At 37.3% G+C, this 25,595-nt stretch overlaps 2 protein-coding genes across 4 annotated transcripts; one reads left to right on the top strand and one right to left on the bottom strand.

Annotated features, from left to right (window-relative positions):
• Window positions 1-411: 411 nt before the first annotated feature.
• Window positions 412-12,119, top strand: LOC107721314 (protein farnesyltransferase subunit beta-like). The gene is made up of 12 exons (XM_016529255.1): window positions 412-616; window positions 1,476-1,540; window positions 4,353-4,425; window positions 5,298-5,389; window positions 6,303-6,449; window positions 6,548-6,631; window positions 6,966-7,052; window positions 8,090-8,219; window positions 8,610-8,742; window positions 8,956-9,067; window positions 10,647-10,761; window positions 10,852-12,119. Exons 1-12 carry the CDS (start codon window positions 518-520, stop codon window positions 10,972-10,974), a joined length of 1,260 nt encoding a protein of 419 aa, XP_016384741.1. The 5' UTR covers window positions 412-517; the 3' UTR covers window positions 10,975-12,119.
• Window positions 12,120-12,425: 306 nt separating this feature from the next.
• On the bottom strand, window positions 12,426-20,837 carry LOC107721316 (protein max-like). 3 transcript variants are annotated; one of them, XM_016529258.1, is made up of 5 exons: window positions 20,614-20,837; window positions 20,286-20,312; window positions 15,853-15,960; window positions 13,943-14,066; window positions 12,426-13,791 (listed from the first exon to the last, which is right to left on the bottom strand). In XM_016529258.1, the coding sequence occupies exons 1-5, from the start codon at window positions 20,647-20,649 to the stop codon at window positions 13,604-13,606; spliced, it is 483 nt and encodes a 160-aa protein (XP_016384744.1). In that variant the 5' UTR covers window positions 20,650-20,837; the 3' UTR covers window positions 12,426-13,603. The 3 variants fall into 3 exon arrangements, with proteins under 3 accessions (XP_016384744.1, XP_016384743.1, XP_016384745.1); XM_016529257.1 differs by having other exon boundaries at window positions 13,943-14,081; window positions 20,614-20,836; XM_016529259.1 differs by lacking the exon at window positions 20,286-20,312 and having other exon boundaries at window positions 13,943-14,081; window positions 20,614-20,835.
• Window positions 20,838-25,595: the final 4,758 nt, after the last annotated feature.

Below are 25,595 nucleotides of genomic sequence, written 5' to 3'. Positions count from 1 at the left end.
ATAAGGGGAGGCATTTATTTAATATAAAAACAATGTTAATAATAAACAAAACAGTGGTAGAAACAGGAGGGAACAAGTCATTATAACAAGGATGAGACTTGGACACACAGGACTGAATGCATCACTATTTATTACTGGAGTATATGAGAATGGTTTATGTGATTATTGTGGGGGAAAAGAAACAGTAGAGCATGTAATATACGATTGTAAAAAATATGACGAAGAAAGAAAGGAATTAATAACATACTTAAATAAAAAGGGAAAGGTAAATAAGGATTTGGGGTACTTGTTAGGATATGAGTTTAATAAAGATATTGTAGGCTGCTAATAAAATACATTTATAGTACTGTAGCAACGTACTGTAGGTGGCGCTATACATTTAGATTATTATGCGCCAAAAAACTAAAGACGAAGAAGAAGACGCCATTGAGGAAACCCCTCCCACGCTGTCTTGACACTTGCTCTGCTGGAAAACTGCTTCCTTTCTATTACAGTGCATGTGTTTTCAAATCTCATCATGGAAGAGGCGTCTCCTCCTCTGCGATGCTTTCGTGAATCACACTCCTCTGAGCTTTTCAGCGATGACGGCGTGCAAACGGTGACCTCGAAAGAACAGGTGAGCTTAACTCTTAGTATTAGTTAGCTAATTGGTATTAGCGCAAAGCTAACTGTCTACTTACTCTGTTCCTGTGCTTCATCACTTTGCTGAGGGATACAGTAGTGCTTACCAAAAATCATGCAGGGTGTTCTGCACGTGCAGAATGTAATTATACTAATGCCACTGCATCCAGCTCACCTAGTACTTATTCCTCTAGTTTATTACACTTTTGTAAATAGTAGCTATAGGTTCATTTAAAGGGATAGTTCACCAAATATTGAAATTCTGTCATCATTTACTCGGCCCAATGTTGTGAACACAAAAAGGAGATGTTAGGGAGAACATGAACGTGTCTAAATGATGTCAGACTTTTCATTACTGAGTGAACGTTTGCAAACGTTGGAGAATCTGCTCATACTTCACTGGTTTATGTTATGTTGCACTGTAGTGTGTGACCTGCATTGTTATATGGGTGGTTGACAGTTAACCATGAGAGGTTATTTATTTAAACTTGGCAAACAAAATGTATAGTATTATTAACGATATAATCGTTTAAAGACTGTATTATTTTCAGTTTTTTCATTTTTAAAATAAAGCGTGACTGTTATTGCTCTGAATTTTAGAAAAGTTCAAGCACTTGGCATTCCAGTATGCACAATTAAGTCATACTATGATTTTCGAAATGAATGTATAAGGCGGTATTTTTGTGTCTTTGCATGACACACTGAACAGGATGTGATGTCAGCCACCCATATACACAAGCAGCATCGACCACAGTGGATCTTTCTGTCTGCATGTCATTTGGCTTGTTGTCACATTTTCTATTTGGTTAATTCACTTCCACATTTTTTGTTTCCTGTTTTATCATTAAATTTAGAGAAAAGTTGAACGCAGTATTCAAGAGGTGTACAGTGTTTACCAGCAAATTCACACCTCACCGCAGTAAGTAAAGTTTAGCCTTCTCTGGCCATTAACACAAAGCGGGATCTCCACAATATTGTTTAATCAGTTCGTTGAGCTTCAGTGTGCTGCTTTTAGACAGCAATCACTGTTATTCTGTACAAGTACAACATGTTCATGAAAATGGCTTTGGCAACAAAACCAACAACATTAGATTGTCCGCTGTTTGTGTCTGCTATGTATGTTTTGTAGCACAGTCTTTTCATTTGTATTATTTTGTAGCATCACAACATATGCAGGGAACTATATATAAGATACTAATTTGGTAGATTTGGGAGGGCTGGGCAATATACCTCAAATTTGGTCTCAATATTTTTCCAAATTCTGACAATAATCATATATCTCAATATTTTTGCATTTGGTGATTTTCTTCTGCCCCATTTAAAAATGAATACAACATGATCTGGATAGACAGCTATTGTTTCTAAACACATTCAAAATGTTTAGTGGCAAAAACACAGTTAAATATGTGACCATTTACTTCTTTTAATTAAATTAACACATTTAAATCTAACAATATGTAAAAAGAGTGCAAAAAGTGTATTCTGACAGCTTCTTGGAAGCAATTACATTGACATTTTTTGCACATTTGCCAACTGGGGTGAATTATGCAAGTGTTTCACAAGGTTTTAGCCAAGAGGAACACAAGTCTATCAACAGTTTGTGGTTTAAGAGATGCTCTGTGGCATGACACTGTTCCCAATGGCACTAAAAACTTTCAGATGGGGAACTAGTTGCTAGAACACATAAGCACTTCTTGGCTAGTTTGCAGGAGAAGTAAAATTTGGTGCCGTCTTTAGCGCATCAGTCTTAGTTTTCAACAATACTTTATAGTCATGATATTCTGTAATTGACCCTTCGCAAAAACCCACCCCCCTTAGTTGCTACGTCCATGGCGCTCTCACGCTACACATCACGTTATCAAGCATTGAAAAATACATTGCGGAGCACAGAAGAAGCTGACAACGAGCTCACAGACAAGACAGAGCAGGTTACTTTTGGTATGAAACAAAATCTCAGCTTTCAAATTCTGTCTTTTATTTTTTTTAAAGAAATTCAAACAATAAATACCGTTTTGTGGCTCTTTATTGTGTTGTGACAGATCGCTTTAGTGCCTCAGTTCAAGCAGCGCGTGAACCGATTATCTCTTCCTCTTTACTAGTTATAGCACAAAATAAACATGAATGAACATCAGAAGGTTTCAACCGGCAAAAAATGTCAATGCACACCATTTTCAAGTTCAAGTCCAACAACGTTAATGTACTCTCCTGTCTGGTTTGCAGGTGATGGAGATTTACCGCTGATTAAAGAACCGACTTTACTGACAAGATGCGCGTTAAATATCGCATGCGATTTATCGTGCAGCCCTAGTTTGTTTGTTGGACAAAATGTCAGATTCGGCGTTATGACTGTTCAGATCACCTGTCAGTCAAGCTCCCAGCGGAGGGTTGATTATAATCTGTCATTTCATATTAATTATTAGACTATCATATGATAACATAATAATCGATATATCACCCAGCCCTAGCCTCTGGTACATCTAATTTTCACCTTCTTCCACCACAGCATGAGGTCTGTGTATTTCAGAACTTCTATGCTCAGAGTACTTGTACCTGTAGATGAAATGAGAAACCCAACTGTGATTAAACTGATGTAATCAGACTGCCAGACAAAGGTTGTATAACCCCAGACATTTGGACTAGATGCTGTAGTAGCACATCAGCTGTTCTGCCGCATATCCAGATGGTACTTTTTGCCTCTGTTGTCAAATTTACAACTTTTCTAATTTTGCACTCCAATGAGAAAACTGTGGAAAAACACATTTGTAAGCACTATGCTTACAGTTTATTGCATGTAATATGATAATGACAATATGTTCTTGTAGTGTTGTAAATGGTAAATCATTTTTACATAAATTAAGAAGTATAGACGGCTGTTGAAAAGTTTGGGGCTAGTGTAAATGAATATGTTTATTCAGCATGGATGCATTAAATTGATAATAAAAAAGAAAAATAAATGCTGCTCTTTTTAACTTTAATTTCATCAAGGAACCAATGAAAAAATCAGTTTCTACATAGTTTTTAGCAGCACAACTTTTTTCAACATTGATAATAATAAGAAATGTTTCTTGAGCACCAAATCAGCATATAATGCATAGAATGATTTCTGAAGGATCATGTGACACTAAAGACTGAAGTAAACAGGAATAAATTACATTTTAAAGACTGTCAGTTTAATTACACTTAATTTTAGGCATGACAGGACAAATAAATTATCCTGCAAAACAGTGCAACAAATTTGTCAACAAAAGCATTAATTCGTATGAAACTTGCCTGGTGAAGGCCATACGTCACTCTGATCTGTTCTGATCTGTCACAAATGTAATGACTGTGCTTTCTGTGGCCCAGCAGAGGAGAGAAAGAACAGGGGTTAATGATCTGTTCTTTCAGCTGAGGTTCCCTCAAATTAGACATGCCCCAGCACCTCTGCGGCCAGCGCTGAAGTCAAGCGTACTGTGTGTAGGCTGTTCTGACTCATGCACTCTATCATTTTAACACTGCCACTTCCTTTGATGGGGATAATTGGAGGATGTCAGCTCAGTTGTTGAACGAACTTTGTACAAATAAGTTGTTGCCTTGTACTAGGCTATTATAAATCTTGATGAAAGTTGAATTTGATCATTTGCCAGTATGTGAATAGAGAGATATGTTTAATGTAAAAATGATTTATAGTTTGCAATAGGTAGATTCTAATAAGATGATTAAATCGATGATTCTACAATCTATTTTTTCAGGCCTGCTTTACTGAGGGAGCAACACTATCATTATCTGAAGAAAGGTTTACGCCATCTCTCTGATGCATATGAGGTAAACAATGTCTTCTGAAAACTTCTGACTGAACTTAAAGCAGTGTTGTTTTAGTATCACCGATATACTATTATAGTTTTTGTTAATATTTTGAGTCAGATGTTATTGTTATAATTTCTGTTTTTTTTTTAATACGTCTTAATAGTATACCTTTATAATATGTCTTATTATGTTTTTTTTAGTACTTCAACTTGAGTTTTTTTTTTTTTTTGTATTTTATTTTATTTCAGACAGTTTATATTTATTTTTAAGTAATGCAAGTGTTTTTATGGTTTTAGTTTCTAGTAAAAGATAATAGCACTGACTTAAAGGGATAGTTTACACATTATTAAAAATAGTGTCATTATTTACTCATCCTCATGTCATTCCAAACCTGTATGACTTAATTTCATATAGGTAGAAAAAAAAAAAAAGGTACAATGTGTAAAACGAATCGAAGAAAAGACTGGTTGAAAATCATGAGAATAATCACAAATTATTTTGACAGATAAGATGAGCAGCTTAGATATTCTGCTAAATATCTCATTTTGGGTTTGACGTTAAAAAGTCATACAGTCATAGAAGTTTGGATGGAGTGACACAAGGGTGAGTAAATGATGACAGTGTTTTTATTTTTGGTCGAACCCCATTTAACTGGATATTAAAAAAACTGTTTAGTTTCATTAATAACACAAACACTCAAAACTGGTTTACACAAAGCTATTAAAGATCTACAGCCTTGTGATACAATACTTGTGTATGTGGGTGGGTAGTTGAGAACACCATGCTTCTAGTTTTTGTGTGTATTTGTTTGAGAACACCATGTTCCAGAGCAGCTCTGTGTGTGAGACTGGTGGTAATGGCTGCTGAATCTGCATGTTGTCTGGCTTCAGTGTTTGGATGCCAGCCGGCCTTGGCTCTGCTACTGGATCCTGCACAGTCTGGAGCTGCTAGAGGAGCCTGTGCCGGCAGCAGTTGCCTCAGAGTGAGTACCAGCTCTTCTCTGCAGTTCACTATCAGAGTACACGTGGCAGTGAGACAGGTGCTTAGGTCCCCTTACCCAGTTACTATCCTGGTCTTAATGCGACCACTACAGATAAAGTCAAAGTTGCATTACATTAGTAGCTATGACGCAGATGCATTCTTTCTCCATGCAGACTATGCTTAGATTGCTATATAGCTGCTGGGTTGAAGGATTTATGAAGGGTTATGACTTCCAAACAGACGTTTTTTTGTTTGCTGGTTTTTATTGTATTTGTTATACTTGTATTTTTTTAATTGTTTTTGCCATGAAAATAGCCTAAGATGCTGGCATGGCATTAAATAAAAATATACTACTACTACTACTTCCAAACAGACTGAAAAAAAAAATAAAAATAATAATAATTCAAATGACGGTAACACAGAGGTGAATTCATAAGAAGTCTTTTTGCAGTCATATTTTTGCTATAATTGTTACTGTATTCTATAGTGTTTTAAATGTTTTTTTCTTGAAAGCGATAATTTAGCAAAAAAGAGCATTAATAGCAAATTTGACTTTAATATATTTAGGGAATTGTATTATGTAGTTCATATAGGAGATTATGCGTTTAAGAGATTTTAAAAAATCTATTTATATCTGTCAATATTTAATTTTTAATTAATCATGTTCATTTTGCAATATAATTGCAACATGAAAAACTATTAATTTTAGTTTTTAGTTATTTGTTTTTAATTTAATTAAACAAGATATTATAGAATTTCAATATCTGTCATTTATCTGTTATCAATGAAAACATGAAAATAATGTTTTAAAATAAAGCTGCTTCCCTTATTGTTTTAGGATATGGCTTTTTGCTTAAATTTTAAGTTCCTATCACATTTATATGCCTATATCAACATTAACCGTTGTCTGCCAGCGTGTGCCAGTTCCTGGCCAGATGTCAGAGTCCGACAGGTGGGTTCGGTGGCGGTCCGGGTCAACACGCTCACCTGGCTCCCACCTATGCAGCAGTAAACGCCCTTTGCATCCTGGGCACAGAGGAGGCCTACAAAGTCATCAACAGGTTTCACGTTTGCTTTGTATGATCACCTGCTTGCCTACAGATGTTACGTTGATCATATTACCATGGAAACACATTCTGTTTGCCTCCTCCCTCATCAGAGAGAAGCTCCTGGACTTCCTGTACTCTGTGAAGCAGCCAGATGGCTCCTTTGTGATGCATGTGGGCGGGGAGGTGGACGTCAGGTGAGCTCTACCACTGTTGTTCCAGCGAACCCTGAAGCATCTTCACAACAGCCACACATCTCTTTATTCCCCATGTTCTGCTGTTACTGTGCTGAAGCATTTTTCAAGAGTGACCTTTTACTTTTCCCAGCAGACAGATTAGTGCTAGAAAAATGCTTCATGTTCACCGTACGTCAGCGCTAAACAAAGAAAGTCACTTTGAAAAGTAATTGGATCTCACAGGCTTTCAGGCTTATTCTAATAATGTAGCTTGTGGTTATTAACATGCATAGATGGTGATCATTGTGTGCCTGTTGACTCGTGGTTGCTCTTGTGTGTGTGTCTGATCTGATAGGAGTGCATATTGTGCCGCTTCTGTGGCTTCACTCACCAATATAATCACCCCCACCCTGTTTGATGGGACGCACAATTGGATTCTCAGGTAACTACTTCCACATTCTCTTTTAAAACAGGCCAGCTATATAATAGTATTATTTATGTTCAATTATAGAGTTTGTTAATGTCTTGAATTATCTTATATATATATATAATATAATATAATTTTAATGTAAGTTTTAATAATTGTATGTGCTTTTGTCACTTTCATTAGTTTTTTTCATATTTCTATTTAGCTTCATATTGTATAATTAAGTATACAAAATCAAATATTGAGGTTTGATAAAAAATAAAATAAAATATATGATCATATAAATTTGATGTCATCCCATATAACTAGGGTGACCATACGGGGCATTTTTACGGGACGCACCCTTGCCAGGATTTCTATATTGCCCAAAATATCCAGGCTTTGGCTGTTAGCACTGTGCAGATCGATCGTTGTATGACATTATTTCACGAGAGCTATAGAGAGCAGAGCAGACGGCTCCTCCTACACGTGCGCATATTTGCATCGCTTTGATCGTTCTCACCTTCTCACGCGCGACGTGCCACGATTGGTCGATTATGTACAATACCTGCATGTTATTGGTCAAACTACTTTGGATGTTTTAGGCAATATAAAAATCCTGGCCAGGACGTGTCCCGTATAAATGGCACATATGGCCACCCTAGATATAACATGGTTGTAAAGAAAAACTAATTCTGTATTTTTTTTAGGAAAAAATACATTTTGATATCATTTATTAGGCTTTAATGGGCTATTCACTCGGAACATGTTTTGCATTCTTCTGATCTGCTTTTCCATAGTTTTTTCTATGCAAACATGCTCTAGTCTAGACGGACACTTTAGACCATTCACATCTTTTTGCGCATGACATCCTAAAAATGCGACACTCAAGTAAAAAAAAAGTTCAACTTTTAAAAAACGTTAATTTGTCCCATTCCACTGCCCTCTGTTTCATGTTTTAAACACAAAAGCATGTTCTGTCCCTAAGTGAGTTAAATCTCAGACACAGCACACAGAATGACAATACTTTGACCGATAAATACTGCGATGTTGTGCTTTCCTTTGGCCTTCAGCTGTCAGAACTGGGAGGGCGGTTTAGGTGGAGTTCCAGGACTTGAGGCACATGGTGGCTACACCTTCTGTGGTACTGCTGCTCTGGTCATACTGGGCAAAGAACATATGCTGGATCTCAAAGCCTTGTTAGTAAGTCCTTTGTCTTGCCTTGTATTCCCTTTGCTACAGTTCCACCTTTTATTTAACCTGACTCTTCCTGTCCATTAGAGTGAATAAACTGAGGTTTATGAGATGCGTTAAAGGTCAGTTGTGTGTATCCTGAATGTTGGAGCAGAAGCGTCTCATTACCGGTTCCGCTTGGACACTAAAACATGCTTGGAAATATTAACGTCGGTGTGCTGCAACATCGTAGATGCTTAGATCAGCAGATCTCCAGGGTCTTTGGCAGACATTGACATTAACAGTCCCAGTGCACAGGCAGATTTGTCTTAACGATAAGGCAGCAGCACTAATAATCTTCCTATGCTGATACTTGTAAACCAGTAAATTGGAGGCTTTTCTCTCTTTTTCCTTCATTAGCGCTGGGTAACCAGCAAACAAATGCGTTTTGAAGGTGGATTTCAGGGCCGCTGTAACAAGCTGGTGGATGGGTGTTACTCCTTCTGGCAAGCAGGACTATTACCGTTACTCCACAGGGCTCTTTTTAAAGAAGGTGAGCATTTTTGCTTGTATATGAAACGTTTAGCAATTATCAAGTGATTAAAATACTACAAGGTTCATAAGGTTAGTTTCCACTCATTAATTTACAAATTTTTGTCTGCATGTTTTTTTCCAATGCACTTTTTGTCTTCATTTGGATATAAAAACACATGGGGTCTAGTGTCAGATTTAGTAGATTAACCTATGAAAATATTACTGTGTGTAGGAGACTCAACGCTGAGTGAGAGTAGTTGGATGTTTGAGAGAGAGGCTCTGCAGGAATACATCCTCCTCTGCTGCCAGAATCCTGGTGGAGGCCTTCTGGACAAACCGGGCAAGTGAGTACAGCTCTTCCACCGCACACACAATTACATGCATATATACATAATACAGTCTATAAGCTTGCAATGATATCACCAGTAATAATGTGTCGAATGAAAAGTCAGATTCTCAAACTTTGGGATTATCACAAAGAAATTATTTGAAGGCCCCATGACCTTTCCAGTTTCTTGTGATTTCCTGGATAAGGATTTTTAACAATATTTTTAATCACAATTGCTACCCAATATCTTAAAGCTTTGCGTAACTTGAAAAATGTTCACAAAATGTAACTGTAATAAATGTCAAAATCACACTTTTAAAATTAGACGTCCTTATACAGTATATCCAGTTTCAAGATGGTGGGAACCCTGGTTCTTCAAGGGAAAAAAATGTTGAGGGGAGTGAATTAAACATTAGAAATGTTTTTTTTTTTTAGCTTGTTTTATAAATCATATATCATTATGATACCAGTAAAATTAAGTATATACTAATTTTGTTGTATTTTCTTGGAGGAGAAAATGTATTTATAAAGTTTAGATTATTATATACTTCAGTCATAAGGCATGTAAATTTTTATCATGAAAATGCATTTTCTAGTTCTGCTCTGCTCTAAAACATTTCATCAGCTAGATAATGCTCATCTAGAGTTTGTGTGGAGTGACACTCTCTGTAGTGATGTCAAATGTGTGAGTGAATCATTCTTTTGAATTGATTGTTTTCAATGAATCACAAACAGGACTTTTAATGATTTGTAAATATCCTTTTGCAGTAACGAACAAAACCACAAACATCTACCTGGAAAGGTCATGGAAAAACCATTGGCCTGTTGTAGGCCATTACATCTGTCTTGTTTGACCTTGTGGATCAATCTAAACTTTAAAGGGGTCATATGATGCTATTTTAAAGATCATTATTTTGTGTATTTGGTGTAACAGAATATGTTGACATGCTTTAATGTTCAAAAAACACATTATTTTTCAAATACTGTACATTATTGTAGGTCCTCTATGCCCCGCCTCTCTCAAACACGTCGTTTTCAACAAAGCCCCCTCCTTTGACAAGCGCAGTCTGCTCTGATTGGCCAGTTGACCCAGTGCATTGTGATTGGCCGAACACCACAAGCACGCGTCGGAAATGTAACGCCCCTTACCATAATCGCGAGCTTCAAGCTTTCAAAGTAAAACTAACGACATTATTAACTGTCTTGATATTTACTTTGAAAGCTTGAAGCTCGCGATTATGGTAAGGGGCGTTACATTTCCGACGCGTGCTTGTGGTGTTCGGCCAATCACAATGCACTGGGTCAACTGGCCAATCAGAGCAGACTGCGCTTGTCAAAGGAGGGGGCTTTGTTGAAAACGACGTGTTTGAGAGAGGCGGGGCATAGAGGACCTACAATAATGTACAGTATTTGAAAAATAATGTGTTTTTTGAACATTAAAGCATGTCAACATATTCTGTTACACCAAATACACAAAATAATGATCTTTAAAATAGCATCATATGACCCCTTTAAAATCTGAAAAAATCTGTCCTTTTACTAACTATGCAGACCAAACTAGACTTTCATAATAGTTCCTCACTGATTCCCCACAGGTCTAGAGATTTCTACCACACGTGCTACTGTCTGAGCGGACTCTCAGTAGCACAGCATTTCGGAAACAAAGACCTCCACAACGAGCTGATCCTCGGTCGGGACGAGAACAGACTGGTGAGAGATACTGAAAATTCAGTTGAGCCAACTCAAATAGAGATTAATGTACTAATACTAACTAAATGTTCTCATATTTCTTCTATCCAGGCACCAACTCATCCAGTTTACAACATCTGCCCAGAGAAGGTCGCCCAAGCGATTGAACATTTCCATCAGTTACCTGTTCCAGTTCAGACGGGACCTACACCAAGTGCAATGGACCAGTCATAGACTTTTCCTTTTTCTATTAGAAACATATTTTGAGGGTTTGAGCTAGCTTGACCTAAGGCAGAGGCATCTTCTGTAAATGCTGTAGCCAAACGTCCTTTGCTGGTCTGTACAGCATCTACAGATGGGGAAACACTCTGAGGGCTTGATCTACTACAGCTTCAGCATGGGATTATGGGTTTTAGCCAGGGAAAACAGTAGAGACTGACTAGGCGAGGTGTTTTTCATGCACCAGTCGTTGATTGATATTTTATTGCACATACCATCTTATTTTGGGCTTTGGTAAATGTTTCCCAGAGTGCACGTGGCAGTAGGTTCTGGACAGAAATAAAGACTTGGATGGAAGTTTGTTTTTATTATATCCTGGCTGGTGTATTGTGGATGATCTATACTCACTGTGGGCAGTCCATTATTTGACTTTAACTTCTGTCATCTCTAATTTGGAGTGCTGTTTGACTGAAATGAATATGGTAACTGCCAAATACGTAGATATAGTTTGGGTACAACAGACTCTCAGCTACTCAGCCATGAGTACAGTGTTTACATTTTGTAATCTTTGGCTGCAATTGAAAAATATCATCTGTGCTGTTCAATGAGCTTTTAAACTGTATTCAGTCATGCTTTTAATCTTAAAATGCTGGTATAAAATATCAAAACAGAATCGCATTTTATCATAGTACATTAAAGGAACAGTTAATCCAAAAATGAATGGGGTGAAGGCATCTCCTGATGTGAGCATATGAATATGCATAAGTATTAATGAAATTTGAGAGCTGCGATGAAGGGGAACGAATTCAATGTAATTTTATTTGTTCCTTACACAAAGCTTCACACATCTGGTTTACAAGACTTTGATTAAAGCACACACATAATATAGACTAATTTTATGGTGCCTTTTTTTTTTTTGCCAGTTTTTGAGTTTAGCATCTGAGCTTAAGTGTTTGAAAACTTTAGCAAAGTCATGCAGGTTGGAAACATGACTGAGTATATGATCAAGAAAAATCAATTCAAGCTGTAACTATTGACATAAAGACCAGTTTCATAAAATATTGGTGCTGTTTGAAACAGCAACCAGTTTTTTCCTCTGATCGGGAGGCCAGGGCAAACTAGGAGTCTTTGTGTTGACAGATTTAAAGTAAAAAAAAATGTAACCCCTTCAACAACTACTTTTTTTTTTTAATGTAATTTTTGGACCTGAAAAGGTCACATATAAAAATGCCCATTGGGATTGCATTATATTAACATAATATGCCAACGAATATAATGCCAAGCTCTAAAATATTTAATCTGGTAGAAATTGCAAGTAAAATATACTTTAAAAAATCCTTGTCCTTAATCCATAGGCAGTAAATCACAAACATCTAGAAAAGTTATACAGACTTCAATTTGTGTTGTGGACGACTGGGACCTTGGAGTCAAAAAGATTGAGAACCAAAGGAACCACACATCATATGTAAAGGATAAAATAGTTTTATTTATATTCTCATTGTAAAGGTAGGCCTCAACTTGCAAGACAATTGTTGGCAGTATGTACAACATACCTGTAATTTCCATGGAATGGAATCAGACAAAGAAAGACCTACTCTGTTTACTAATGTACTAAATGGAAAATATGGTAAAAGATACACACGCGCACACACACACACTCATGTTTCCTAGACACTCAAAATGCATTTGTGGTGTGCAGCGATAAAATTTCCGATTAACATTTACCTTTAAAAGTCACGACATGAATCTACTCTTTCAATATTGACTAGCTTTGTGGGGGGAAACATCATTTGGAACATTTATATTCCCAATATGGAGTGAAATACATAAAATACATGTTTGGGAGGCTCAGATGACAGATGCAATATATATGCTTTATCACTTATTTTTTATCCCCCTTGTTTTAAAAGAAAATCTCTTTTTTTCCCCAACCTGTAAACTTTACTACATCAGGCTAAAACAACAAATACAACACAAGCTCAGCAGCCTTCCCATAAAGCATTTTTTTTTTGTTTTTTGTATTTTTTAAATAAGGGATTTTATCGATAACGTCAAAACGTATCACTCATCCCCTAGGTCTAACAAGGGGTACATTGATAGATGCTTCAAAAACATTCCTTTATGGAAAAGTAACACATATTTAGAAAGGCAAACCACTCGAGACAATTCAGCTAAGGGTAAGTTCTAAGCAGGCTTTAAGATATTCGACAAAAAAGTATATTTTAGCAGTGCTAGGAGCTGTATGCCTCATTCAACCCTTTGGATATCCACCTGGAGGGATTGCAGACAAGGGTTCAAAAAAACAAAAACCAAGCATCAAGTCCTTAAGTTGCAAAGCTGCCTCATTTTGGGTTTAAATCATCGTTTGTTGTTGCGTGTGCCAGGACGTAAGATGGACGAACAGAGTCGGAGAGGGAGGGAGAGTAAAAACAAGCCGTTTTCCGCGAGTGTTCTTCCCGTAACAGGCGTCCCTCTCTCTTGTAAACCTGGCGGAGGTTTCTTCAGGCGTGGAATCGAGGGTTGACATTCACTGAAAGAGATTGATCAAGGTGGTTTGGGGCGATTGAGGTACACAAAAAACAACAAGAAACAGACCATTGCTGTAACTCTCCCTCCCCTCAGAGGAGAACCGGGGATCCGCTGTTTAGTTGTCCTCCCCACGGGGCTTCTTCCGGGAACGCTGTTCCTCCGGCTCAGACTCCGAGCTCGAGTCGGAACCACCGTCGAAGGCCGATACAGCGCTGCCCTTGGGATTGGTGTACAGGCTGCTGTCTGAAGAGGAGTAGTTGGCCTGCAGCTGTGTGGTCCCCTTGACTTTCTCCAGTGCCCGTACTGGAAATTAAAAAGAGAAGAGGACACGTTCTTCATTCTTTTTGCCTGAAATCATACGCTGTATGAGGCACAATGGAACTACAACAGCCAAATTAGTGTTAGATCGGCATGACCAGATGACAAAAGTGAGGAGTAACGCAGCGACACCCACCTTGTTGCTCCAGCAGAGCGTTCTGCCTCTTCAGGTCGTCGATGTCCTGCTGGTGTGTGTGGTTTTTCCGTCGCATGTACTGGATGTACTCTGTGGCTTTGTCTAGGATTTGAGCTCGGGATGCCTGTTTGATAGATTGCTGTCAGCAACAAATGAAAAACTAGAATTTGACGCAAGGAATGCAGTTACATTGCACACATATTAACCCAAACAAATCCTAAAGCCCAAAGTATACTTCGTTTTTGTACGCGTACGCTAGCATATGAGTACAGTTGAACGCGTAGCCTTTCGGAGTATCCTCTATTTAATGTTGTGCGCGAATGCGGGCGATCGACACATGCGCTATAGAAAGCTTCATCCATGTCCAGCGTCTGCTCTACTTTCGCCCATAATTCATGACTGATGATAACAAATTTCTTTGTAGTCTTTTAAACCAAAGCTGGGCTCTCACTCAGAAGTGCTTGTCAATGCGCCCGTCTGTTGTTGTTGCAGTCACCACTATTTTGTTGTTGTTCCGTCTCTTTAGTTTCGTTTTCTACTGTGAAACAACGGCCTGGGACAGCGTTGCCACCTTGTGGAACAACTGATTACGGCAAAACAAATTTAATGCGCATGTGTGGAAAGTACGTGCAGTTACAAAAAATCGGGTTGTGCGCGTACTATTCCGATTACGAAATTCACATCACGCGGACCGTATGCTGTTCCTCGCACACGTGTAAAAAGTGAAGTATACTTGGAGCTTAACAATCTCTAATGAAAACACAAAAATGTTCATGTTATGACCGATAACCAATAAATGGCTGAAAACTCGACAAAATGTGTCTATACAATGAAAATTCGAAACACTTAAAAATATTCAATTAAACAAACGCTGACATCACAACATTATAATTTACAGTACAAATAGATACCCGTCTGTTGTTGTTGCAGTCACCACTATTTTGTTGTTGTTCCGTCTCTTTAGTTTCGTTTTCTACTGTGAAACAACGGCCTGGGACAGCGTTGCCACCTTGTGGAACAACTGATTACGGCAAAACAAATTTAATGCGCATGTGTGGAAAGTACGTGCAGTTACAAAAAATCGGGTTGTGCGCGTACTATTCCGATTACGAAATTCACATCACGCGGACCGTATGCTGTTCCTCGCGCACGTGTAAAAAGTGAAGTATACTTGGAGCTTAACAATCTCTAATGAAAACACACAAACTGCTTAAAAATCCCCTATTTTAATAGCTACACATTGAGAAAATTCTGGCCAACACTGATAAGCCAAAAATGTTCATGTTATGACCGATAACCAATAAATGGCTGAAAACTCGACAAAATGTGTCTATACAATGAAAATTCGAAACACTTAAAAATATTCAATTAAACAAACGCTGACATCACAACATTATAATTTACAGTACAAATAGATATACTAAAGATTTGTTAAAGATTACATTTAACAGCATTATTAAATTATTAATCATGCTTTTAAAGATTATATCAGCCAATAACCAATATGGTACCAATATATTGTGCATTCCTAGTCATGTGACTAGAAATACAGCTCTATCATAGCGGTCAAAAATTACTTCTACTACATTCTTGAACCATCTATTTCCGATAAGAAACAAGAGGAAGGCGTAACCGCATTTCCCCTTGTAATGGCTTCCTGGCACCACGCCTGTACCAGGATCACATCGATCAGTCTGGCCCTACTCTGCTCCCAATTCTCATAATGCTTTTCATTCACACCTCAACATGGAAATCCCATGCTAATCATCTCATGATAACATTTAAAGTCATCGCATTCAACAAACATATTCAGTGTAACAGCAGACATTTCATTAACAAAAAGCACATGAAACAAACATCCTTTATGCCTACTTATTCTCCTCATGGTTTTACCAGTGACATTCACCAACCTTTTCCCCTTGCAAGGCGGGAACGGAATCCCGAAGGCTGTGAAAGCTGTCTTTGATGTGGTCCCTACGTTTGCGCTCCAGCGCATTGTGATGTGCCCGTTTGTCTGCCTGCAATGAGAGAATCACAGTGGCTTCAGCCTCTTCGCGGGTCATGGTGCCATTGGCTTATAGTGTAATAAAGAAACATTTATAGCTTGACTAATAAACCATGTAGTAATACAGACCATTAAAAACTGGATTCTATGGATTCGTCTTTAAGTGATCATGACAATTGTAATAGAGAAGTTGCATAAGGAGTGTTTTTTTTTAATAGCTTATTCTTCTGGACTATGTTGGTCAGAACATACTTAGCTATTTTTAGGACAAAGACTGCAATTGTACTATCCCTCAAAAAGTCTCTCCGTTGGGTCTCATTTTAGTACCCTGAGACCGTTGCTCTGAGAAAACAACATGGCCACTGGAGTCCAATGTCACTGGGGTTGGCCAAGACACTGTTATTACATAAAAGCACAGCTGTAAAACCTGTTTCGAATCCAGTGACTCATTAACAAGTACCTCTTTTGCATTACGTGGAAAAAGCAGCAAAACGAAAGCAGTTATTCGAATGCTGAAGTGCCACCGGGCAGCACAAAGACTTTCCAGTGTCTATGCACCACCTGGAAGGGCGAGGTGTTGCCATAGATCCAGGCTGTCTGTCTAATGTCTAAAATGTTACACGGTACACTGCCAATGTCAGGATCGAGTTACATGCACGTGAGGTGGCCAAGTGCTCAACATGTCAAGGGCTATTCTCCTGTACTCGAGTATAGTGAAAACTATCCATGTGGTTTCTCCACAATTCTGCCATAAAAAGCACAATGTCTCCACGAAATTAAAGGTATGAAGGGCTATAAATTACATAAAAGAAAGCAAAATTACAAGTACTTTGGCTGAGGAAGGCTTTCTCGGAATAGTCAACAACATGTGCTCCTCCTGTTGTCTTATGATTTCAACATCCTGATAAAAAAAAAAATTTCCTCCCAGCACAAAAAGAAAGGGGAGATAAACAGGACTTTGGGGACATTGCAGACCTTATGTCTCCAGTCTGCCCAATGAAAACTCAAGGCTAGTAAAAACAAGCCTGCTTTGTGATGAGTGCTATTTTAAGTATCTTGCTATGAACCCAATCGACACACCTTTCACACTGACCAGTCACTACTTAAAGTGATAGATGACTCAAAAATAAAGCTTTTGTCATCATTTACCCACCCTTATGTCATTCCAAACGAGTATGAGTTTCTACTGTGGAACACAAAACCATTTTTAAGCATTCAGTGGAAGTCAGTGAGGTCCAAATTTAATTTGGACTACATTAACTTGCATTGTATGGACAAACAGTTGAAACATTCTTCAAAATATCTTCTTGTTTTAAAATCATAAAAGGTTTGGAACAACATGAATGTGAGTAAATGACGACAGACGTTCATCCCTTTAACATCAAAACATGTTTATAGGTTGGGAATTCAAAAAATGCCAATGCAAATTACACTACTGTACTGTTGAAGTCAATGATCTAGTCTCAGTTTTAATCTAGGGTGTGAAGGGATCTACAAACCCATTTTCTAGTTAAACAGAGCATCCCAAGTACAAGCTGAGCAAACAGGTTAGGGCTGCACGTGGTACTTTAAAAGTCCTTGTGCAGAAAATGGGTACAAATGAGCTTTGAGTTGACACTTTAAACATTTAAAATATATGCCGAAATCATTATGGTTAGTTAACAGACTGTGGTCCCATCTCCACAAAATCCCAAGGAATTTCCAAATGCATTGAAAGCTATAACGGCATCATTTCAAAGTGATATTAAGTGACCCAAGGAGATGGTCAGGCTTTTTTTTGTTTTTAAAAATGGCCAAATTTGCATTTTAATCCATTTAATTATTTTATGCAGTTTCTGATAGACATTTAAGTTTTAACTTGGTCACATCATTTAAATGAAGCACTCAGCAATGTAGTTTCAATTTGATTTATCGGATAAGCTACTCTATGCCACCTCTGCATTTCTACACTACATATTCTCTTTAAAGATGCTTGTTCGTTAAGCAGCAGGTTCACGCACTTGTTCAGGCCTCTGGGATATAGTGATGTGTAATGGTGAAAACAAAAGCATTATGCTTTAATAAAAGGACCATCACACAAATGCATGAGTAATGTAAGGTGTGAAAGCTTAAGAAATCAACTGCCTTAAAACCTCACTGCCCAGACTGGAAATTTTAGTTAACTTCAAATGATATTTTAATAAAAAATGTTAAATGCATCATCAACCCCTTCATCTGGTTCCAAATCTGCATGACTTTAATACACAACATATATAATACTTAACAGAGAATATCAGGGACTGACAGACTCAGTCACCTTCATGGCATCATTTCTCATTCTGCATTTCACAGAAAAAAAAATCATACAGATTTGGAACAATATGATGGTGAACAAGAGGGTGGCTAACCACACACTGATCCACTCAAGACAGGAAAAGTCTACAAAAACATTTTTTATTTTATGAATTGCATCGTGCAAAAAGTGCAAAGTGCATGAAATAAAAACAGATGGACACGAGCAAGCAAGCAGACGTTTCAGCACATTGCTATCTTATATGATGCTAACAATATGATGGTAAATAAACAATAGAGTTTATTTTGGGGGATAAAAAAAATCCAATTAGTTCATACATGCCCGTTTTAATTTCTTATATTTATACACACATATATATACATAAGTGTTTATATGTATACGTGTGTGTGTATATACATGTGTCTTATGTTCATTTTAACATATTTTCCTCTTTTCTATCACTGTTTTGTCTGTTTATTAATGCTTTGGTAATGCACAACAAAATGCCTTTGAAAACTGAAAAGGGGGATGTTCCATAGGTTGAGGATTAATATTTAATGTTGCTTATTTATTCATACACAGTCTAATCTAACAAAAACAAGATCTCATTGGGGTGAAATGCATATATTACAATGGAAGCCCTGCCGTCTTATTAACATCGTCCAACTAATACGCAATATACACTGCTAGCGTCGCGACACACTAGAACGCTCGACAGAAGAGAATCCGTTCGCCGATTATAACGCGAGCGTTCTGGCGCATCGCGTCGCGCAGCGTAGATCCCTCCCTTCTTCCTGCAGCAAGTGCCCTGCTGTTGAGCACGGAGCTCCCTGAACCGACTCAAAACAAGCTTGACTGTGTGCTCATTCAATCCACCACATCTACCCCCTTTTAGGCTTGATTCGATCTCGTTTTGTCGTCCACCGATGCAAATTAGTTACGGTCGTTCAGTACCTACCCGGAAATAACAAATCTGCATGACTTTAATACACAACATATATAATACTTAACAGAGAATATCAGGGACTGACAGACTCAGTCACCTTCATGGCATCATTTCTCATTCTGCATTTCACAGAAAAAAAAATCATACAGATTTGGAACAATATGATGGTGAACAAGAGGGTGGCTAACCACACACTGATCCACTCAAGACAGGAAAAGTCTACAAAAACATTTTTTATTTTATGAATTGCATCGTGCAAAAAGTGCAAAGTGCATGAAATAAAAACAGATGGACACGAGCAAGCAAGCAGACGTTTCAGCACATTGCTATCTTATATGATGCTAACAATATGATGGTAAATAAACAATAGAGTTTATTTTGGGGGATAAAAAAAATCCAATTAGTTCATACATGCCCGTTTTAATTTCTTATATTTATACACACATATATATACATAAGTGTTTATATGTATACGTGTGTGTGTATATACATGTGTCTTATGTTCATTTTAACATATTTTCCTCTTTTCTATCACTGTTTTGTCTGTTTATTAATGCTTTGGTAATGCACAACAAAATGCCTTTGAAAACTGAAAAGGGGGATGTTCCATAGGTTGAGGATTAATATTTAATGTTGCTTATTTATTCATACACAGTCTAATCTAACAAAAACAAGATCTCATTGGGGTGAAATGCATATATTACAATGGAAGCCCTGCCGTCTTATTAACATCGTCCAACTAATACGCAATATACACTGCTAGCGTCGCGACACACTAGAACGCTCGACAGAAGAGAATCCGTTCGCCGATTATAACGCGAGCGTTCTGGCGCATCGCGTCGCGCAGCGTAGATCCCTCCCTTCTTCCTGCAGCAAGTGCCCTGCTGTTGAGCACGGAGCTCCCTGAACCGACTCAAAACAAGCTTGACTGTGTGCTTATTCAATCCACCACATCTACCCCCTTTTAGGCTTGATTCGATCTCGTTTTGTCGTCCACCGATGCAAATTAGCTACGGTCGTTCAGTACCTACCCGGAAATAAATGGTAGCTAATCTCAAAAAGAGAAGCAATTTTCGGCATTAAAGGCTAAACTGGATTAATTGCTCCGCTTATTACGCACCCCAGAGTGAAATCTCGGTGATTCTTCCTGTAAGAAAACAGAACAGAAAAGTACAATTGTAGATACTTAACTGGCTATTGATGGATGCAATGCACTGTTACTACACAGAATCGTAAATGTAAATATATGGAGACAAGTATAAACTCGAGCCCCGTGGGTAATTGCTCATGTGGCTTGATATTCTCAGTAAACTGGCTGAAAAATGAATTCAAACGCTAGGATGGCTAACTAGCTAACAGGCTAGCCTCGTATTGAGGCTCAAGTATCGAAAATACAAGATGTTTCATTCTCATACATGCAGAGTACAAACACAAATAACTATACTCACATCACTATCGACCTCGATATCATCGTTGTCGCTCATTCTTCGGCGAAGATTGATGAATTTACACGAAATGTTGTTTTCAACACAACATGAAATGGGGCCCAAATCAAATGAACAAACAGTAGAGATTCACTGCTTACACAAAACGAGATCAACGGACTCTCCACACGTGACTCGCCTACACACGGACATTTACCGTAGCGTGTCACGCCGGTGATTGCTTGGCAAGGGATTATGGGATTTGTTGTTTTTTAGAACTACGTGGTCGGTCGATGTAACGTAGAAACTATAATATACAACTACAACACCCAGTCATCATTTCGGAGTTGCGTCTCTACTTCGCGTTGAAGGAAAGCCCTTTTAATGAGAATGCTTCATGGTAATTGTAGTTAATTTTTTTGTCGCGCTACAAGCAAGACACGTGGAAAGTGCTCAATGCTGTTTGTGACTAATATGGTGATTACTAATGCTACAAATATTTGTGAGTAATACTACACGATAAATATTTAAAGCGTTGTTAATATTCATATTTTATTATTGTTATTAGATCAACAACAATACAAACCAAAGACATATATACTATTAAATAGATGAATAGGGGTTACAGTTTAAAACAACAACAAAACAACATCTAAATAAGCTTAATTCCTACACACTTATTTAGTTACCCTTCTGAAATAATAGCTACATTTTGATTTCTATTAATATATTTTAGATACTCAAACAAAGCAAGTGTAAAAAAAAACATAAATCTGTCTCTCTTTTTAACTAATCATGAGGTTCAGAAAATAAATTCACAGATTAAAAAAAAATCAAGGACATGACCAGAAATGAAAAATATTTACAAAAATTTACAAAATCTCTGAAAGTAACAACAACATTGTTTTTGCTGTTATGACTGTGATTGTATTTTTAATTAAAAATTAAATAGTTAAAATCTTAAATCTAAAAATCTTAAATCTAAATCTAAAAAATGTCTAAATAATATTGTTCATAATCTGACATACTATATAAAAATGCATTTGTTGACAATAAAAAATACACTTTAATGACCAAAAAGGCCACATATCTTATATTCTTATCACATACATGGGTCAAATACAGCTGACTATTATCAAATGGCATATTCTAGTATTTCATGAGCCCACATATCTTTCAGAGATATGATTTCAAATTAAATTCTGTTCTGTATGGGCTATAAATCAACAGTCAACAAAACTCAACTGTCAGACTTCCTAAAAGCAAGACAGATAATATATTTTTCCCTCTTTCCTCAAAATAGTGCTACAGATAAGGAGCTTAAACAGTGGATTATATGAGCTGCTGGATCAGTAAAAGGGTAAAAACAAGCACATAGTTGTGTTCACTCCCCCACAAGGTCAGAGTACCAAATAGGGGGACTCGTGCAAACACACAACTACTGTCACTCACCCTTTCTCACTAGCCTATCTTTATTCTGACACACCCTATACCAGAACAGTAAGGACCCTTTATATGAGACAGTCTGAATGAATAACCCAATTTTCTGCTGTAATTGGGATTAAAATTCATTATAAACTAACTTCTTGTTTACTCATCCTGCTGCATTAAATTATTCCATTTTAAAATTCTTCATATAAGCCATGCACATTTTGGAAGCCATATTGTCAAAGATTGTACATGGGGTGTCAATACTGGGAATACGTTGCAGTCCTAAGGGCAAACCCCCTTTCAGTCATTAGTAATGATCCATTTTTGCACTCTCAACTGTCTGTTTTCTAAACACTAGTAGTGGCTGTGGAGAAGGAAACAGACTACAGGAGACTCAAGCCGGGATGAATGGTAACCGCCCTAAAAAGCAGCTTTGTCTATGTGGCAGCTCGCATATGAGTTTAGACAATCTGCGTGACCCACCAGCACCCTTCCCCCATACCTCCTCAGGGGGGCTCTGCTTCACTGCAGGATTAAAATCTCCCACCCTGTTCACTTTCTGAGAAATGCAATGCCGGTGTATGTATATAAATGCACACGTTATATCAATCAAATACAAAAATATGTGTACTGTCATAACACTGCATAATGTAATAAGTACCATTATAAAAGCTTGCAAGTATTTTTAAAAATGACAGTTCATAACATGGATAATGTTAGTTATTTAATTTTGTTATACCATAAAGTATAGTGGAACTTTTCAGATCATTTTCTGTTTTAAACATGTAATGTTTATAGTGTATTTAATATTCAACACTAGATGGCAGTATAATTATGCTTTATGATTAGAAGATGTTCAGCTGTTTAAAAAACATTTGACTAATCCACATTTGTTGGTAATTATAGGCTATTTAAAATAATATTGTGTAATAATACATTAACATATCTAACTGATCTTGATTCATTAGTTGTACTGTCATTGATGATAACATTTTTAAGAAAATATCTAACCGATCTTGCTTCTTTAGCCTACTAGCCTACTGTTAAATGTAATATTATATAATAGTATAATAATAGTACTACATAAAAATGCATTAAAATATCTAACTGATATTAGCCTTACCTCCTCCCCAAACGGACTAGGCGTTTATGCGTCGCTCTCGCCGTTGTACTATTCTTTGAAACGACAGGGGGCGACTCGGAGTAATTGCCCTCTTAAACCCAGGAAACAGTTGAGAAGAAGTAGCAAACTCGGTCGCTGTGTCCGAAATCGCCCCCTATACCCTCATTCACTATTCCCTACATTAGGTCACTAATTCAGTTCACTAGAAGGAGTGAATGAAAACGAGTAGTGAATTCGGACACTGAGTGCACCGGAAGGAATGCCGCTTTTGCATAGTTTGTGCTTGCTGTTTATTAATCATTCGAAACTAGCAAACTAGCAGCTCCAGTAGTAAGATTAAAGGATTTATCTTGAACTCTGTCACGGAAATTATGTATAAACCCTAATCAAACAATTTAATAATCAATTTACAATGAATTTATACCCGTGTTGTACATTATGCTGTACGCCATGGATGAGCGCTTTGTAAAAATGAACGGATTGATTATTCAGCTGCGGGCGCCATCTTCTGGCGAGATGCGCGAATTCATTCGGCGCGTGACTCTCACGGTGCATTATGGGCAATTTGGGCATTCTCTAGCCGTTGAGCGTGCACCAGTTGTACACTCGTTTTTGCAGTGCATTGTGGGATTGAATGAGTGCACTCGAGAACGTCCACTATGGTTTCGGACACCACTAAAAATGGCTGTTCCCTCAAATAGTGCCCTATTTAAGGGTATAGGGGGCGATTTCGGACACAGCCGGTGTCTTGCCTAGACCTGATGAATAGATTAATTTCTTTATAAACATATTAGGCCTAGTGTGTGTTCATTTGGAGGAGACACATGAACATTTTTATTTTTAGTACACCTCACCATACTCACATTACAAAAGAATCAAAGAATAATTTAAAACCTCTTAAAGTTTTAGATTAGTTGTGCCATTAGAACAAAATATTGTATATGGATATAATATGTATGAAACTAATAAAACTAAATTGATTGGTTTATGTGAAGTAGTATGGAGTACTAGGCCTACTTGCGCCGACTTCTGCTCCGGAGTGTGTTATAGTTTAAAATCTATTCATCAGCCTTTTTTTCTCTAATAAAATCGAAGAAAGCTTTACTATTTGTCTCACTAGACCATTTTATTACAGACTTAATATTTAATTCCTGAACTTTGCTTATTTCGTCTATCATGCTTCTTTTCCTCTTCGTATTTAGGCTACTACATTCAATAATTGTGTGAGATACAGTCTCCTCAACCTGACATTTTTCACATAAACCATTTGGGTGTTTTCCTACTATTTTGAGAGTGTGGTTAAAAGTAGAATGCCCTAAACTTATTCTGTTGTAAATAAACTCTTATTTCCTTGCTTTACCTATAGCCTAGCCTAGGCCTATATCTTACTTATTGATTTACCTTAATTAAACTGTAAAGAAATCTACCCCTTTTTTCATTGTTCCGTTTTACTTGCCATTCTTCTATTGCTTTATTTCCGATTAATACCTTGATTTCTGATTTACTTAATGGAATTTATATGTCTGTTATCTCTCTCTGTAAAGCTTGTTTTGCTAATTTGTCCTCATTTGCTTTCACTCCTATATATATATATATGTGCTGGAACTCATTCACTGAAATCTTATTCTGACCTGTAGGCCTACTTGCAATATTCTAAAGAGAATATCTTGGTAGATTTGAAAGATCTTAAGCTCTTTAGAACTGATTCAGAGTCAGAACAGATGAAATATTTCCAGGTTTATATTCTTCACTTCAATGCCTGGAGTATCACCATCATTTCTACTCTTATAGACTCCCAAATTATTTGATGTTTGCTTTACTCTAATAATTTTATTTTCTGGAACTAAAAAAGCAGCCCCAGTTGTCTAATGCTCAGTCTTTTGAACCATCTGTAAATACTTGTATATAATATATTGTAAAAAAAACTATTGGAATATTTACATTTGAGTTTCATTAAATTACCATCCCTAGAGCACTTTATGCTTCCATCTGCTGACAAACTTTATGGAGATGCTGGTTTCCTTTTCCAGCATGACTTTAGCACCTGCCCACTGTGCCAAAACCACTTCCAAGTGGTTTGCTGAGCATGATATTACTGTGCTTGATTGGCCAGCTAACATGCCTGACCTGAACCCCATTTGGAATCTATGGGATATTTTCAAGAGAAAGATGAGAAACAGTCGATCCAACAATACAGACGAGCTGAAGGCTCACCGGTGCCTCAGCAGTGCCACAGGCTGATCACTTCCATGCCACACCTCACTGAGGCTGTCATTTGTGCTAAAGGAGCCCCGACCAAGTACTGAGTGCATAAATGAACATACTTGAACTTGAAGAACTTGAACTTTTCTGTTTTGCAAATCCTTTTTTTGATTGATCTTAGGAAATATTCTAATATTTTGAGATACTGGATTTTTGACTTTCGTGAGCTGTAAGCTCTAATCATCAAAAT

Source organism: Sinocyclocheilus rhinocerous, unplaced genomic scaffold, assembly GCF_001515625.1.
Source record: "Sinocyclocheilus rhinocerous isolate Xijiao unplaced genomic scaffold, SAMN03320098_v1.1 scaffold271, whole genome shotgun sequence".
Taxonomy (NCBI): Eukaryota; Metazoa; Chordata; class Actinopteri; order Cypriniformes; family Cyprinidae; genus Sinocyclocheilus; species Sinocyclocheilus rhinocerous.
Note: the sequence above shows the minus strand (reverse complement) of the source record. Positions and strands in the feature narration are given on the sequence as shown.